The following is a 19,205-nucleotide window of genomic DNA, read 5'->3' on the forward strand; positions in this document are numbered from 1 at the left end:
GAGATAATTAGTTAATTATCCCTCCTAAGAGATGGAGCTACAAGCAGAGCACAGCATCAATGAGACTACACTACATTTAGCTTGGGAAACAACAAACAGACTGCTTTGTCCAGCAGAACAGTACAGATGTGTTAGAATGTCCAGAACAGTACAGATGTGTTAGCACTGTGCTGTCTGATTCAATAATTTAACTGCATAGACGTGTTCCTGGTATATGAATCTGAGCTGCTCTCTGGTGTCCCAAACGGAGGTCAATTTTTTCAGTAAGCACAATTTTTTCAAAAAAGGTTCAATGGAATTTGAGTGATGCAACATTAGTACTAGTTGTATATGATTTGCTGCTCTTGTTGTTTCCTATTTCCAACATTTTTGTTAAGCTGTAACTAAACAAAACAAAAGGAAAATACAGATATATATATTTTAAAGGATCAAATGAATGATGGACTGTATTTTCTACAAGTTCCTACAAATGTGTTTTCCTTAAAATGAGAACTTCCAGGATCTCTTAACTAAAGCATATTAGCTCCTCATAATTAGCGTGTCAAATCTCTTGTGAACTGTGGGATATATGCTTTTAATTTTAACAGTGTTGCACTGAACAATATTTGATATTTTAACATAGAGATCCATTTATCTCACAATTTGCAATGAATGCAGATTTACCAAAACATAAACAGCAGCTGTTGTATAATATTACATCTCTTTGCACATTTTTGTCTCCTACAATGTCCCTTGTTTATGGCCTTTCCAATTCCCTCACTCTTAAAACTCTAGTAAACAATCTCCATTTGTGCCTGTCTTATTCCACATTCAGCAAAAAACAACCACAAAACCGCACATTTAGACATCTCCACCAGCTCCTCATTTATTTCAATAATTATTTTAAAACTACTCACCTTATTACAAATAGCCCTATTCCTGCATTCCTCAAATAACTTCTCTCATTGCTACTCTCCCATTCTATTTCCTTGTCTAGAACTGGCTTCATCTCAGTTTCTACAGTACAGATTGGTCTGTTTGTATCTGTCTCAATTACTGTTTCTCATTTCAAATATCAGATAAAATATATAATTTCCTCTACTACCTGTACTTCTTGATTTCTTTCCCAGCAGGCTACACTTTTTTATTCCAGTTTTGTCTCCCCCCACTCCTCAAAATTGACTTCTCAGATATGCATCAAAACAAGTTACAGTCATTCTTCTGAAACACCAGTGTGGCCAACAAGAAAGATAAACTTTCAGCTCGACTGTGGCCATGTCTGTCTCTGACATTATTCAGTGATGACTGCTATTTTCTTATTAACAGTCAACAGACAACAAGAATCTCTTTCTGCACTGAAGTCAATAGGAATAGCACTGGAGTTAGCAATGTTAAGTACAATTCTCATTAAAAAAAAAATCAGTGTATTTTAACTTAATTTGCAGCTCTTTTAAAATCACCAGCCAGCCTTCAAGACTTTCAGATAAGATAAATTATGCCCACTTTCCAAAGAACATGCATCTCTCTGATCACTAGCCTTTTAACCTTACTCTTTTGGTTATTACTTTCACACTAGACCAGAGATTCTAAAAATCTTATGGGATAGCTCCCCTCCACCAGTACCTAGGCTTCTTTTCACTGATCTAGCCAGAACCCTCCTTCTTATTTAGCAATATAAGAGCAGAGCTGCTATGGCTCCCAGACTAAGAACCCACATACTAAACTGTCCTTCTTTGCACCATGCAGACAGACCACATCTCTAGATCCATCTGAACTAGATTTTAGCTGTCCTCTGAAAAGTAATCTGATGAATGCACAGAGAAGAAAGAGAGAAACATGTAAAAATTCTAAACAGGATACGCAGGGTACTCATGTATTAGTCGAAGCTGCCGAATGTTATTTGACTAAACTGTATTTACTTGCATATTAATATCAGGTTTACACACACACACACTTTATGTAACAGTCAGCATTTAAACTTCATGCTTTTCTCATTAATTTCAAAGCAGTCTGTTTCTCCCTACCCTACTTTCTCTTGAGGCTTGCTTTCTGCCAAGAAATTTGCAGTTTTCAAGGGGGAAAAATATCAGACATCCACAATATCTGGAACCTTAAAGCATCAAGGCTTATTTCTTATTTAGTTGTTGTATTTTTTCTTACAATTTTTAGAATCATCTATGAAATTCCTGATATGCAGAAGGAAACTGTTTTCTTTAATGCTTCAACTGTATTATTCAAGCTGCCTCAGACTGTAATATCTGAAAATTTGTAAATGTGGTGAATAGCCCAGGTGCAAATTTGAGTAACGGTCATTAACAATGCTTTTGAAGTCAGCACTAGAGAATGCAGGGATATTGTCTGGAAAACAGAGAGGAAAATGGATGTGTTAGATGCTGCTCTGAATTAATACTGAAGTTAATATTTAAGACACTTTCTATTGTTTTAACTGAAGATTTTGATTACTGCTAATGATAATTTGGGTTTGCAAAATAACTAACCCTCAGGTTGGGGTGGCAGGAGGTTTTCACCTTTCTCTGCAGCATGGTGAATAGATCAGGTGGCATATCTCACCTCATCAATTCCCTGCAAGGGCCCTGCAAAGGCACTGGTGATACAGTACTCTCCTGCTCTCTTGCCTGTGTCAAGTAACATTTTAGTCTCCAGAAAACTTAAATGCCTAAATCTACTTAAAGTTGTGAAGCTCAGTACATGGGTATACAGCTAAAATGTAAAACCCTGAGAGGTACAAGGGACCTAAATGATCCAATGATCCTCTCTAACCTTAAACTGTGTAAAATGAAGACATTTCTGATCCTGACATAAAAGTCTGAAGGAGACACTGGGTGTATCTACACATGTGGTTAGTACAGGGGTAGGCAATATACAGCCCAGGGACTGGATCTGGCCCGCCAGGCCATTCTATCCGGCCTGCGGGTCCCCTCAAAAATCTAGAAAATTTGTATTTACTGGCTCCTGGCTGCCTGTCAAGATGACAGAAGACAGGGGCAGTAGGACCCAGGGGAAGCCAGTGGCAGGATCCAGCAGCAAGTCCTGCCCAGCGCCACCCCCCACAACCAGAAACCCCTGCCTAACACCAGAGAGGGAAATGCACCCCTTGACAGCTTGCCAAAACTCGGTAAGTGGCCCTCTGCCCGAAATAATTGCCCGCCCCTGGGTTAGTATGTAGCAATAAATTCCAGCGCTGGAGTTTATTGCTCCCAGGTGCAATGTTTATACATGTAACCTGGGACCACAGAACTTTGAGCCAGGGTGGAACAGCCCCAGCTGGAAGGGGGCCCCAGTGGTCAGCCTGTCAGCCCGGGACTGCTCCAGCCTGGCTCAACATGCTGCAGAGGGGCTGGCTGGGGGCAAGAGGGTGCTACAGTATGGGGCTAGCCAGCAGGCAGCCCCCACACTGTAGCACCCTCATGCCCCAGTCAGCCCTGTTCTCCTCTACATGTGTGTTTCAGGGCTCAGAACTACTCTGCTATAGGATAGTTCTTATCCCAGACAGTACTATCCTACAGAACAGTTCATTAATTTACTGTGTCCTTATATGGGCACATGTGTAAACAGTGACACTTTACCATTAAGCTAATTTGTCAGCTTCAAGGTAACATGCACATGTAGATGCATCCAATATGAAGGAATCATTTTATAGAAGAGATTGTTGTTGAATATCTGGAAATTATCATTTTAAAAAACTATATAAATTCCCTGTGGCTTGTAATTTGGCATATAACAACACTTTAAAAAAATATTCATTGTCCAGGTTTCAAAGTAATGAAGACTTTTTGGGCATGCGGTGTCTGTCTGTTTTAGAAATGAGTTTTGCTGCCCTCCATGATAGTATCAGAGAACTCTGCATGTTAATTACATTGCCAATAGACAAGCCTCTAGCGGATTTCAAGGGGTCTCTGTCTCTTCTTTCTTTTCAGGGGACAGAAAAACTTTGCTTTGACTTTTTCAACCTAAGTGAGTATTTTTTTATGTATGGGTTTTCTGGAGCAAGGAGCAGGGAAGTGGGGGACAGCAGAGCCAGAAAGGAAGGGGAACAAGGCTTGTTCTGAATTTTGGTCATAGTGAAAAGCCGATGGTGGGCTTTTATTCTATCAATAGTGAGAACAACTGCCCTGACCTCCTGCCTGACAAAAATAGAAGTACAAACAGTACCTGAAATGGAGCTGTAAACAGAAAAATCACCAACACTGTTACATTAAGGGGAAACACAAGACAAATATACACACTTTCAGGATGCAAGGGGGCATATCTCCAAGTAAACAGCATTAAAATTAACAAGCGCATCTGTATACCCTATTCAGACCAAACTGATATATTTGGAGTGTGCGTTCACTCTTATTCAAAGAATACACTAATGCCAATGGAATTCAATTGACGCCTAATATTTGTTATCATTTTTTAAGAATTAACCAAACCTAGTTTATATCTGTGCATACATATACATATTGCACATTCTATAAAAAGAGATATACAGAAGGGTTGTACTCAGGGTTACAGTATGTTGTGTACTGCTGCCTCTTTTCCCGCAACATGAACTGCCAGTTACTTGAGAGATGACCTGTAATATGTAAGAGATCACCACTAGGGATTGGAATCTAATTTCATTTCCACGTTCTCTCCACCCATACCAGCCACAAGTTTACTCCTTTATGACTATGACTTTTAGATAGATGTCTATATTCTTTAAACTAACATTACAGGCCATCAATCCATTTCACATTTTAAAAAAAACCCTTTAAAAGTTGCAATTGGTTTGAGTTGGACATAGATCAGTGATCAAGAAAAGCAGCAGTTTCTCTACCTTCTCTTGTCTTCTTATCTTTATTTAGAACAATTACTTTGTTATAGTTAGGAAATAATATGTAAATTTATGTAGATTATTTGCTTTTAAATTTACACATTCTTAAAACACAAACAAACAAAAACCGAACAGATCTAACGTTCCCTGACAGTCCATTTCTCTTCAGACCAAGGGTAACAGCTAGAAAAGTCCTTCAAGGACTACCCAAAATATCATTAGGGCTCTCTGACCATGAATTCAAAGTGTTGGATTATTTTGCAACCTGAGAAATTATGTCAGAAGGAACTGGCTTTCCTATCCCTGCATTACCAAATGTAACCTGCTTTTAGAATGATATCTTTGTTCAAGTGAAATGCCTAATAACCTGAGAAGAATTCAAGGTAAGATTTGTAATCAGTATTGGCCAAACTGTTGTCTTCTACTGAAGCCAATGTAAAGTTCCCTTTAATAGGAATAGAAGTTGGCCAACATAGAGTGTTTTTTCGAAAATACTACCTTTAAGTTATACATGCAATAGGTGGTAATACTCAAACAATTACACTTCTAAATATTTGTTTATGGAAGGGCTTGAATTGCAAAAAGTCTAATCTCTGCATTTTAAAATATGTTGTCAACGATAATTTTTGCAGTTCAAATCGTGAGTAACAGAACACAACTTAATGGTATTCTCATCAGTTTTAAATTCATTTAGGAAAACTGAAAAATCTCTTTGAATAGGCTGAAAATGACTTTAATTGTTTCTAATATTTATCTAGTACTTATATAAAATCTTATACTTTAGCTTTACATAGACAAACACAATGACAGTACAGAGGGAACTAAACTTCAGCTTTTGCATCTAAATTTTTATTTGCACACATTCAGGCAATTTCTGCATGCTAATACATTGTCAACAGAAGTCATTTCAAAATAGGGAAGCAGGTTAAGCCTTCAGCACCACTATATTTTACTGGATAAGTATAATGAAAAAAATAACTGGCTGCAACATTTGGAATTTTCTCTACCATCTCTGGAAGTGGCAAAACCTTAACAAAGATAAAAGGCATTTAGAACTACATACATTTGAAATAAAAGCAAGAGCATACCTGAGAAAGTGACTGTCGGAGATGTGCTATTTGTGCATTGTGGCCTGTAACATCCTGTTCTGAAACAATCTGTTTAAGCTTCTCCTTCTCTATAGCTATGCTGTTAAAGGCAGACTTCAAAAGAGAATGCACTGGGGAAAAGAAAAAAATATTACTGAGATAGTGTTGCACATTACATGCAATATTTCAGTAATGGAAATTATGAGGCGGTACTAAGGAGCTGGCAGAGAAGGGGGTCAACCTTACACAGAAGCTGGGAGAAAAGAGCCCCCGCCCCAATTAATTAGCAGAACCCTCATCCCATGATTATATAAAAAAGAAACTAAGGCCCAAATTTGCAAAAGTATGCCACAATGAATGTAAACTGGTTGTGGCTGGCATACATATAATGTGCATAAGCACACTATTGTGGCTAGTATGTATGCATGTTGGGTGCATGCAAAAATATACATTTTGGAAAGGTTTTCTTTGTAAATGAAATAGTCTGTTTCCTAATTCTCCTACTGAAACAAAGCAGTAAGTATCCCGGTACCATAATGATTTAATACTGTATTAAAAAAAGAGTGTTACTTTGATCTTGAATAGAACCTTTGATGATCTAACATTTGGAAGGGAGGACACGGGTGGTATGTTTCTCCTCTTGCATGCAGTATAGAGCACTGCAGTACAGAACACACATAACTGGAGTTGTGTTAAACTGCTGGCAGCATGGTTACTAGGCCTGTGTGAAGCTGCTAGTATTCACTTCAGATTTGGTTGATTTGGGGTACAGTGATTCGATTTGGTGATTCGAATCACTGTCCCAATTCAATTTGGCTGAATCTGATTTGGAGATTTGGATGCTGCCAAATCTCCGACAGCCAGGCCAGGCCCATCCCTGGCCTGCTCTCCCAGCTGGCAATGGCTGCCGTGCCCGCCCCACCTCCCGGCTCTTGTTAAAAAAAAGCCCCGAATCAGTGGGTACTGCCGGGTAGGGGGCGATCCTAGCTTCCCTGCACTGCCCCACGCTGCATGGGGGGCTCTGTATGACACCCCAACCACCCCCATGCTCCCTCAGCCCCCCCACAGGTGCCCTGCCTGGGCCAGCTAGGGTCCTTTAAGAAAAAAAAAAAACCTAAGAAAACCCCCCGAACTCACCATTCCTGCCAGCAGGGCAGGAGGGGGAGGGGGGTGATCCCTGCTGCCCCCCACAGCCCCATGGAGGGCCCCAGAAGCCCTCAGGCCGCTGCAGGAGCCGAGCCCCGGGGCTTTTCTCAGCTTTTTTTTTTTTTTCTTAAAGGGCTGGAGCTGGCCCAGGTGGGGCATCCATGGTGGGGCTGGGGGACTCGTGCAGAGGCCCCAACACAGCATGGGGCAGTGAGGGCAGCGGGGATTGCTCTCCCCCCCCAGAAGCACCTGGTGAGCTCCAGGGCTTTTTTTTTTTTTTTTTTTAAAGTACTGGGAGCTGGGGCAGACAAAATAAGCCATGGAGGCAAGCTAGCAGGGGTCTCCCCCATGGTCCCCTCCCCCTTCCTCCAGTCCCTAGTACTTACCAGCTTGGAGTCAGCTGCCTGCTGCGGCCACCGGGGACTGCCCAGATCAAAGCTCTAGATATCTTCTCTGAAGATTCAGAGAGCTTTGAATCGATTTGGACATTTAAATTGGACCCCTGATTCGATTTGGATTTGGAGATTTGGACACCAAATTGGGCCGAATCTCCTCTGAATCGAATTACCACTCGAAGCTTTGCACAGCCCTAATGGTTACAGTTTGATAATCTCCAATCCAACTATATAAAACAAACCTTTCTTCAAGTAGAACTCTTATCACTGGAGAAAATAACCCCAGCCATCTCTATACATAATTTGAGCATTAATTGGTTTTCTTGCAAACATAAACCTGTAAGTTTTTCCCATAACCTTTAAAATAAAAACGAAATTTTTGTTAAGTATTTACAATATGTGGAGTAATCAGTCCACGGGCTCACGCAATATGCACTGTCATCCTGCTCATGTACTTAGAAATACTATGGTAATGCACAGAAAACTTCTCAATGAAAATTCAGTTGGGAATTCCAACAAAAAAGTAACAGAAAAGCAAGGAGTATTTGCACCTTATCCCATAGGTTTAATTAAAAAAAACAAAACCCTCTCTTTGAACATTAACTACTTGTTACCTGTCTCTGTTTATAAGGTCAGCACCTACAACATCCAGACCCCCAAGGGGCTGGACTGCCCAAATTCTGTTTCTGAAGAAAAGGAGGAGATATTTGGGGAGCTTTATGAATGCCTCCACAAAGCACCAAGAGCTTCTTAGGAATTTGGGCATTCCCAAGGCACAAAAAAGAGAAGGACAGAGAAGCCAAGAAAACATGCTGAGGGCATACTAAGGAGCTGGCAGAAGGGGTTTAATCTGCCCCCATGAGCTGGCAGAAAAGAGAATCCCAATGAACAAGCAGAGCCTGGCTGTTCATTGACAACACAAATTGACACTGAGAAGCAGTAGCAGAAGCTGAGGGACATGATGAACAGATGTTCCTCTTGAAGACCAAGTTTCAGAGCCACTATTTGTCTCCCAACTGCTTTACTCTTGGCACTCTCCATCATACCCAGCAGCCACATGGCCCTGGTGCTACAGCGATGAAAAAAGGCACGCACAAGAGCAAGCGTTTGCCAGCATGACACTCAGGCACAGCTACTTTGTCTGACAGCAAAAACAACTTCCTATGAGAACCCAGATCCTTTGATCCTTTGAAGCCTCACATTTGGTTATGCTACAACACTTCAGCCTCCAAATCTCCTGAGCATACACAAAGAAAAAAGTGTTTAAGAGTCTTTCTGTCTGAACTCTTAAATTAGACTTGAATTTTCTCTCTGAACCCCACCACTTCTACTTATACAACTGAACACGTTTTTAGTCTGGATTTTTTTATCCATGAAGAACGATTTACCTTTAAGGGAAGTTTTATTTTCTCTCATTAGTGAAGCAACTGTTTTCTGTAGAGCACACAGTACTGCATATATGGCATGTCTATACTATGCCTGTGATGTATGGACTGGAGGCTGAATTGGAGGTAAAGTAATAAAGCCATTCTGGGGATATCCTCAGCAGCCACTGTCAAACATGCCAGAGACCAAGGTCTTGAGACTGGGTGCTGGGGGCACCCTCACAGAATCATTATCACATTTTTGGCTTTTCCACATGCAAATGAGAATGGGTGAGCACCCAGAAAGGGCTCTACCAGGACATACTGGAGATGTGGTATGGATATACCCATAGACAATGAGCCCACATAGGTCTGTCAGCGCAAGTGTGCACATACACCATATACCTAGAGATAATTGTGCACAATTTAATACTCATATTGCATTAAACACATAGACAATGATACCCTACAAGGCAGACCCACTAATTCATCACACAGATGCCTCAACAGAGATGACTGACATGCTTTATATTTAACTCATGAAGACATACAGGGCATGCAAAACTAACATCCCACAGCTACACACCAACAAGCAGCATACGAAATTGTTTAGGACCATTTTTCAAAATAGATATACAAGGCACCCTTGGTTACATGTCACTTGGAAGGGGAGAATTGTAAGGTGCTCAGACGGTCTGGAAAGTATCTGAACCTTCACCTTACAGCTCTCAGCAAAGCACTCCCCTTTGTTTTTGCTGATGTGGGTAGAACAGGTATAATTCAAGCAAATAATGCTTGGCCACCTCTGGCTTTCCACTTACTTTCTACCACCTACCTTTTAGGTGTCTCAAAGATCTCTCTTCACTGTAATCATGCAACTGCCCCAGTGATCATTAGGGATATGGGTCTTCTGTTTCCCATGGAAAAACAGAAAAAAAGTGGACTTTCCACAAGCTGGCAGAAAAGTACTTTCTGAAGTAGCATCTCACTCTCCTCATCCTCACATATGTTCTCTAGTTCCCGATGCAGGGAAAAGGGAACCTGTAGCTGTAACTACTACTGCTGGAGCTTTGAAAAACACTGGCAAAATGTTCAGTAACAGGGCTGGGGGAGAGGGGTGACTCCTCTGCTGCAGGCAGGCAGCATCCCTAGGCTTCTGCAGACAGGCTCAACTCCCCTCTCCCCTTGATCCAACAGCAAACATCTGTTGGGTCGGGGTGGGGGCTGGAATGCTCTAACTCATGGCGCTTATGAGTTAGAGCAGGGGCTGCACATCTATCAGTGCCCTCTGGGTGTTTAAAATAGTGCCAGCTACCCAAAAGAAATGCATCAAGGGACAATGAGAAAGGAAGAACAGGATTTTAGAATCTGATCCTGGGAAGATGAGCACAGAGATTTCAGCCACTATATGGTACAGGTCCCACCATGCAGAATCCTCTAATGCACGGGTGTCAAACTCACCCCAAGCCTGGGGACAGATTTACAGGGTTAGCGGCAGCAGTGTGGGTGGCAAGTAGTGGCAGCAGAGGTCTGGAGATGGCAGCAAATATCCACCAGCCATGGGCTGAGCTAGGGCTCTATATGGTATCAGCCTGAGGGGTGGATGACATGAGTGACTGCGTAGGACACCATGGTCAGAGGGCACCACACACAAGAAGCTGCTCAGGAGGAGCCGTACCAGGCACATGCGGGGGTATGGTACCTGTTCTAATCTGGCCCCTTGCTCCCACACAGTAGCAGCAGTGCCTGCCTGACTGGTACCCCATGCCACTATGCCTCCCCTCTGGACTACACCCCGCGCCCGTCTCTGCCTGAAGCATGGCCGCTGATTTGGATGGTGGGGGGGATGCCAAAATATACGTTCTCCCAGGGTGTCACTTTTCCTGTGGCCGGCTCTAGCTCAATCTGCACAGCCTTTGCTCATCCCCTACCACCAAAGTCCATGTTCATGACCCACCAGTTCTATGACAAACCACACCTTCCAGCCCCATCTCCAACTACCGGTAGCCCAGTGGGCCAGATAGAATGGCCGTTTAACACCCCTGCTGTAACACATGGGACACAAGAACAACAGAAAGGACCATAATGTGGAAACTCAACCTTACTGCCAAGATGGAAAAACTGACTCATAGTGAAATAAAAGTCAGGTGTTCATTTGGAGCCATTTTCACTGTAACACTTAGACGGAAACTATTACAGTGATGCATCTTACTTTAATGTAAATTCCTTTGTGCAAATAAGCTCTGCTTCCTTTTTAGAATCAAAATACAGTATTGCGGGGAAAAAAAGGGAGATTGAGAAGAAAAGTTTTTTTCAACCTAACATCCAACTCTTCTAATTTCTTCTCCTATATTTTATTCTTTTTTCTTACGAGTCTCTAGATTTGTACTACAGAATAAAGAAATAGAAAGTCACTACTGAAACCTTACTAAATAGTCATAATTCATTCATACATGTTTCCTACTGACATCCTTGAATGCAAATTGCATTAAATACAATGCTAATTGTTCCTGTGTGAGCTTTAAAATCTCCCTTTTGTCCTTTTACAAAAAGTTTTCCTTCATTAAACATTTGCATTTCTTCATATGTCTTTATTAAAAATTTTGCACATGCAGTCATTACACCTTCGTACATCTAATTACATATATTTCTAAATGTTACTTCTCTTTCCAATACCAAGACTCTTGATTTTGAACTTTAGTTTTGTCAGTCTCAAAACTTTATGACAACTGTGACCCAAAATGTAGGTCTTGAATATAAAAGGACCCACTCGGCTTCCATAAATGGGGGAAACTCCACTGAATGCATACTGGTGTTCTCACTTATGTCAGCAACAAATTCAACTCAAGATTGGTAAATACAATAATCATCTAATGATAAAAATTAACTCTTAGTCATTTCATACCAAAACAAAATCACCTAAAATTAATATATTCTGGGTTCAAAAATTATATTTTATATTTGATGGACTACAGCATCAGGCAGAAAATATCTGATCTTGGGCCACTCTTTCGACAACCCAGATAAAATAAATGAAGGAAATGTAAAGCATGACTTTATTGTTTAACAAGCCAAACAAACTACAGAATGATATTTCTGCTGCGAGAGTTAATACACTTAAAGGGCTACTACAGAGTGTCCTATAGAGAAAATATCTTTAAGAGTTTTAGCATCAAGCCAGTTCAAGGCAGCTGTTGGAAATTGGAATCTTCCTGCAAATTGGACTATATTGATTCTCCCCTTGTGATTCAGAGTTAAACCATTGCTTCAGTGCAGTTTGTGGTTACACTAGTAGATGTACCATCTTTTAATAGAGACATAAATCAAAGACCCAGCACATTTCTGGATATGACACTTTTGGCAAGAGCCAAGCTGTTAACTCATGCAGCCCTGACTAAATTGCAACTCAGATAATTAGGAAATAAAATTTTGCTTATGTATTCTCCTTTTCTATCCCAGCTTCCCTCCTCTGCTCTCCCCCACCATTCAAGAAGGCACAGCATTCCCCTTCATTTCCTGTTCTGACCAGTTGTTGTTTAGGGCGCCTGCACTCAGTTACACATGCAGATGCATTCCTGAAGGGGATAAGCTGATCCCAAGATGTTCCTTTTCTATTGCTAGTACTTTATGGCACTGATCAAAAATATCAATGCAGAAAACATTGGTTTCATAATGCATGAGACATCTTTTAAGGCAGGGGGTCAAACACACCCAGGTGGGTCATCTAGCCTACTGTCTTCTCCTGAAGCCAGAATGGTGGAGTCGGGTCAGGAATCATCCCCGTGAGGTGTGCATCCCCCACTCAGTCTCAGGCTGCTGTGGGAGGAGGTGCTGACACAGCACCAAGTGCAGTTGCCATTGAATTTACCGTTTCCCATTGCCGGTGGCCACGGGAATCGGCAGCATTAATTACACGGGTTAGCAGTAGCAGCTACATTAGGGGCTGTACCAACACACATCTATGTTAAGCCCCTGGCTGCCACAAGCATTATCTCCCCCCACATACGTGCCTCTGGTGGCACTGGTGGGACTTGTGATTGTTTAACCATGAACAAGGAAGAGATCCACTGAACCAGACAGTAATTGTGCAAATCCATTGAAGAAGCACTCTCTCTTTTGAGGCATGTATAGGCTAGTCAAATTTAAATATCTGCTAATCCTGGTGTCACGGGATGGGGTCCCCAGGGATGGCCCTTGGGCTCCTTGACCGTGTCAATCTTGCCCAACAGGCACCCTCTTTCTCGCCCGCCACGTCTTGCTGGTACTTTTAGTATAGGGAGGCTGCCCTTGATCTTATTGTCTGGACACAGTCTTGCTCGACCTCTCTGAACCCTGTGGGTTCAGAGACCCCTTGACATCCCACTTCAAAATGGAAGATTCACAGAACACCCCCAGTCTTATGGGCTAGATGTGTGGCTCCAAACTGCCCCTTTACTATGTCCCAAGCCTCACAGATGGTATTGATGTCATCCCTCCTGGACTCATCCCCTTGTCCTTGGTGGGCTCTCCACAGCCCTGTCTCTGGCTCTGGGGTCTCCACACTGTCATGCGCCCCCCCAGTGAGGCCTCCTCCTTCCCCAGTATCCTCAGCCCAATCCACTGGTCAAAACAGCAACTAAACTCTGAGGCCCTGGGCTATAACATAATAAAAGCGGCTCCGGGTGTGCTCTGTCCCTTTAAAACATCAAGTTTCTCCCAGCACTAAGTGCCTTATAAGCCAGAGTCTCATGTGAGCTTCTGGAGCCCCTTAATCCTACCCAGGGTAGGACAAGCTGCCAAGCCTCTTTCATGAGCTTGTTCTTTGAGAGCTCCTTCCCCCTCAGCTGCTGGCAGAGAACTCCCCTCCTACTCCCAGCCCTAGGGTTTATATTTGCCCAGGGCCCTGCCTCTCCTGGTCAGCTGACTGGGTACAGGTGCAGGCCAATTTACTCAGCCTCTTGCCACAGTAACATGCACCTGTGGACTTCTGCCTGGCTCTTAGGACCCTCTCCCCAGGCAGTTTCTGCTCTTATAGGAGCAGACACCTTAGTGCCCTGAGACACCTGGGAAGAGGTTCCTTTAAACTGACTAGAGTTCTTACACTACCTATGCACATGCACTTCAATGTTGCATATGTAAATACATGCATATGTAAATATATGCATGAGCCTAAATGTCTCTAAGCCCCTACTAATGGAAAAACATTGTTTCAGTAGATTTTGAATGCCAGCTGAGACAGGCAGCAGTTGAGAGTTTTAATGATTTTACAGATTAAATTTAACTTTTATAAATTCCATAAAGTGTTTAAGAAAGATTATTAGCTTATTCCCCACTGAATCCATTGTTTGCATGTCAAAATGCATGTAAAAGATACACTATAGACTACATACTACTACAAGAGATAGGAAGTTGCAGATGAAAATATAACAAATATAATAAATTAATTTAACAAATAATACAAGACAATATAACAAAGTAATGTCTCCTGTGAAAAACATCTTTCATTTTTAAATAATTAACTGAAAAAGAACATTTCAAAATAAAATTATCAAAACACACTTATAGTCTAAAGAGTGACTGCCAAAAGAGGATATTAGACAATTCAGTATTCCTTCCTTCCCAGTGACCTCTAGGTCTGCTTTTTTCCAACATGTGAATGAAAAAATATTTTCGCTTGCAAATTCAATGTGAAATTGGAAATTACACCATTTTTCATTACTCTTACATTAACACTAGTAATAACAATTCTACAATAAGGAAAAAAGCCTACTTACCAATAACTGGAGTTCTTTGAGATGTGCTATCCCAAACAGTACTCAGGATAGTATGAATGAATCCTGCCTCTTCTCATATTCCATGCTCCAGACAAAGGACAGAGCATGTTTCCTACTCCACAATTTCCTCTCAACTACAGAATCCCAGACTTTCAAGGACTCTGAGGAAAAGGGGAAGGAAATCAGGATGTGGAATGTATATATAGACAACACATCTCAATGAATTCCAGCTACTAGTAAGTAACTTCTCTTTCTCCTTCAAGTGCTTGTCCATACATGCAATGCTCAGTCCCCAGTAAAGTGGATCTTAGAGTGTTTTGTAAACAATAACTGGTGGACTCTGACAAATGCAACCCCTACTCTGGAAGTTTCCAGGATGGCATAATACTTGATAAACATGTGCATGGAGCTCCAGATGGTTGCCTTGCAAATGTCAGGAATAGAAACATTCCATAGGGAAACCACAGAACTCGTCTGAGACGCATCCTCAATTGTGGGTCCAGCTTGTTAATTTCACAGCACACCCTGAAACAGTACAAGATACATTAAGATCGCCCTGGGGTAGAAAATGCTGTGTCCTTCCATCTCTCAGTTATGGTGAGATTTCTGGAAAGGCTTAGTTTTGTTCAGGTAAAAGATCAGATCCATGCCCACATCCAAAGTATGAACAGATGCCTCCATTCTTAGGGAGTGAACTTTTGGAAGAAAACTGGTACATGAATCTATGGATGGAAGTAAAATTCCATGAAAATCATGAATGGAAAGTTAGAGTAAGTCTGAAAGACAACTTTGCAGGAAACATGGGTAGGAATGATCTGCCATGAGTATCTGGATCTCATCCACCCTTCTCGCAAGTATAAGACAGCTGTCATGGACAGTAGTCAGCACACTTGAGTGATGGGTCCACAGGGCTGGAAGGACAATGTTTAGGTTCCATCAAGGGCCTAAGACCTCTCACTAGAAGAAAAATATTGGCCAGGAAGTTCAGCACAGCTGGGTGGGAGGAAACCATTTGACCTCTCTAGATGGATGGTGAGCTGAGACAGCAGTCAAGTGCACTTTGACAGAGCCAAGGGACAGATAACTACACTTTAGTTCTGGCAGATGACAGTAGGACATGCCTACACTAAACTCACTATGCCCAGCAGTGGTTTCCTCAAGCATGCTGTATTCTTCTACATAGGTTGCCTCCTAAATCAGAAGTAATGTAACTGCACCCACGCAGTGCCACAGCTGGACTAACTGACCCCAATTAGCCCCACACAACACTGGGAAGACATGGTTAGAGGGAGGCAGCCTATGCAGAGCACTGCAATGTGTTTGAGAAGGCAGTTGCTGGGTATAGTAACTTTACCCTGTAGAGATGGCTGAAGATAGCTGAAATGGAGAAACCCTAAGCCAAAAACAAGTGTGAAAAGTTCATCTAATACAGTGTGCTCAACTTCTGACCCATGGGTCAAATGCAGCCTGAAGACCCATCACATCTGGCCCATGGGATTCCTCATGAAGCAGGAAATTTGGCAGCAGGAGAATGGTGACCACTTATACAGTCACCCTCCCCCCCCACAAATTTCCAAATCCCCAGCTCCACACTGCTGGTCACAGTTGTGCCACACCCCTTCTCCTGCATTTGGATAGGGGCCAGGCCATGCCTCCCCCCCGGCAGGACCAGGTTGGGGTCAGGCCATACCCCCTACAGGGACAATTTGGGGGGTGGGCCAGGTCCCCTTCCCCCTCTGCAGGACCAGTTCCCCTTTTCAGCTGGAGTTGGGTTGCACCTGGGTTAACCCCTGCACCCCTCTGCAGGGCCAGATGGTGCCCACCACACCATCCCCAGTGCTGGATTGGGACCACCAGCAGGATCTACCCTTCCAGCTGATCCACTGGAGAAAAAGATTGAGCTCTGTTAACCTAACAGAATCTTTCCAGAGAATGTCTGTGATAAGGAGTGGAGCAGGTCCACACTGTCATCTGAAGCCTGCCAGAATCCATGCTGTAAGATGGAGGGTCCTTCCCTCATGCTGGGAAAATAGGTCCAGGAGCAGCATTGGAGTTCAAGGTTTCCTCAGTGATATGCAAAAAAAGGTCCAGAAACCAGAACTGCCTCAGTCAGCCAGGGGCCCGTAGAACAGGTATACAGAGTCCTAACTTACCTTATCTCACACTCAAAATATTAGTAGCATAGAGATGAATATATATTAAAGTTTCCCTGACCATAGAAAGGAGGCAGCATTGGACAGCAAGTCAAGCCTGAGCCTTTCCACACTGTAAAAAAGCCAGCACTTGTTGATATCTAGGGCAAAAAAGAATCAATTCCTAAATGAACCTAGGCTGAGTCCTTGATTTCCCATCCATGGTGTAGAGACATGTGCTGGTTGAGACTGTTCACTCAGGTACTGTGAAAGCCCAACAGGTACACTCCTCGGAGCCGACAGTGTACTGGGTGATGGACGCTAAGACTAGTGTTGGTAAACTTCCAAGCTTCACTGAGATCCACATAGAGATCCCATATAGCCTTTGAGCTGGAGGAATAAGAAGAGTGATGAGCTTTTCTCTAAAGGATGCCAGGATGGGGATCTCCACGTGCTCAGAGGAGGACTTTTTTGGCCCACTGATCAGGATAGTGTTCCTGAAAGGGACTTGTGCCCCCAGAGGTCTGTACTTAGCCGAGTCCTATCCCCTAGCATCTGAGACAAACCTCATACGTACTCAGGAGGCATGTCTGAAGCTAGTCTCATAGTCTGTCTTGACCCGCAAAGTAAATTATTTGAGACTCCTTCAGAGGATGAAAAAAAGGCACTTTGCATGCCAATCATGGTAGGCATTTCCCTACTGCAGGAGTGACATAACTTGGGAGAAGGCATGCCAGTCTGAAGTGTGATTGGAGTGAGGAGAAAAACGGAGACTCACTCAGCTGAAAAAACATGTTGCTCTGTCCAAGGGAGTCTCAGGTGCTGCTGAAAAACTATCAGAGACTAAAACAAGAAAAAAAAGTAAGCCACAAACTGTAAAGAGGCAAAATCAAAGGGAAACAAGGGAAGATGAAGAAAAAAGCCCGTATTTTTAAAGTTCTCTTGGTCAAGCACTGAGTCTAGATCAGAAACTCCCTCTCAGACAAGGTTGGCTGACAGGAACTAAGGAAAGGAAAGTAATACTGCTGGAGGACATAAGGAGACAGAGTGTGTTTGTGCAAAAAAACCTGCAGAGTTTGAGGTGTACAAACACCCACAATGCAATATACATGTACCCGAAGAAGAACTTAGCAAACAGTATTGTAGAAAGCAAAAGGCAATCCAGATAACTGGCCAGGCATGTAAATGGCTCCTGGCTGCTGATGGTAACAAACCCTTATCTTTGTTGTCATAGTTAAATATGGCTCAAAGGCACTGAAGAAGCCACTTATGAAAGATTATGTCATTTTAACATAATCACTTTCTTGAACATGGTTGTTTAAGACAGTTTTGCTCTTTGTTTGATGAAAAAGACAGAAATATAATGGGAATATGTTTGGGCTCTGGTTTTCAAGCAAGCTTAACATCCCATTTCCTTTTCCAAATAGTTTTCTTCAAAACTGGAATGTCCCCAGGCTGACATCTACTCCTGCCTCAGTCTCTGGCTAACTGTTCTTTGATGCACTAGGACTATCGTTCAGTGGTAAAACATTCAGTATTGAGCATAAACACTGCAAACAGAAGCACACAGATATAATCGTAAAAACACTGTAAACTATATGTTGTTATCAAAGACCAGCAGAAAAATGGCCACCTCACTTGTGTGATATAGTCACAAGATTGCATGCATCAGCATCAGCAAATACCTCATAAGGGCTGGGAAATATAGGGGAAATTATTTGCATTTAACAGAAATGCAACAATTTGTCCATATTATAGTCTGGTTTATTAGTCTCAAAGTTAGCTCCTTCATTTTATATTTCAAGATTTAAAAAGTGTCTTAAAAACAAACAAACAATGATTTGTCATTCTACAATGCCATTATTCACTGGGCTCAATCTACTGTAATTTCTGAAGTCCATTGCTTATCTTAAAAATTACACATGTAGTAGGACCCTTTATAAAGCCCACTAATCTTGACACACAGAACTATTACAAGGTCATTTGGGACAATGGACTGATTCATCCTTAGGGAAAAACATAGGTGGTTTATATTACATGGGAAAAAATGCTTGCCCTTTTCCCTTTTGGTCTTATTTTTTTGCCTAATGAGGTCACTTACGTAACTGTACTTCTCTTGTTTGAAGCCATTTCTGATAACTTCTCTTTATACTAATTTACAGTTCTACGTGACTTTTCATATATCCATGGAGTTTAAACAAAAGCTATTTTTAATCCGATATTTAGTCCAGGCTGTTCATATTTCTTTGCCAGCCTGAGGGAAGGGCACCTGATCCCTGAAAGCCTAACATCTCTTCCCACTATACAGCTGGTCCAATAAAAGATATTCCCAGGACCACAGGGGCTATAACAACACTCCAACCCTACTGCAAATACAGTAGATTTTATAAGTCTAAACATGGTTCAAAAGATATGCACAATTTCCAGTCAAACAGAATTCATATATCACATATGTACCAGCTGCATAAAAATATCTAAAAAATTAAACATGTATAATTTTCATCCTAAACAACTACAGACAAAAGAATC

The 19,205-nt window shown here is 42.1% G+C and overlaps 1 protein-coding gene across 4 annotated transcripts in view; it reads right to left on the reverse strand.

The window, feature by feature from the left end:
- The window catches only part of OSBPL6 (oxysterol binding protein like 6), a 98,761-nt gene that overhangs the window by 24,123 nt on the left and 55,433 nt on the right, over positions 1–19,205 (reverse strand). For all 4 annotated transcript variants that reach the window (XM_019554490.1, XM_019554491.1, XM_019554489.1 and 1 more), the window contains one exon: positions 5,887–6,017. In XM_019554490.1, the coding sequence (XP_019410035.1) occupies positions 5,887–6,017 (131 nt within the window). The remainder of the gene's footprint in view (positions 1–5,886; positions 6,018–19,205) is intronic.

Source organism: Crocodylus porosus, unplaced genomic scaffold (genome assembly GCF_001723895.1).
Source record: "Crocodylus porosus isolate Cpor-Errol unplaced genomic scaffold, CroPor_comp1, whole genome shotgun sequence".
Classification (NCBI taxonomy): Eukaryota; Metazoa; Chordata; order Crocodylia; family Crocodylidae; genus Crocodylus; species Crocodylus porosus.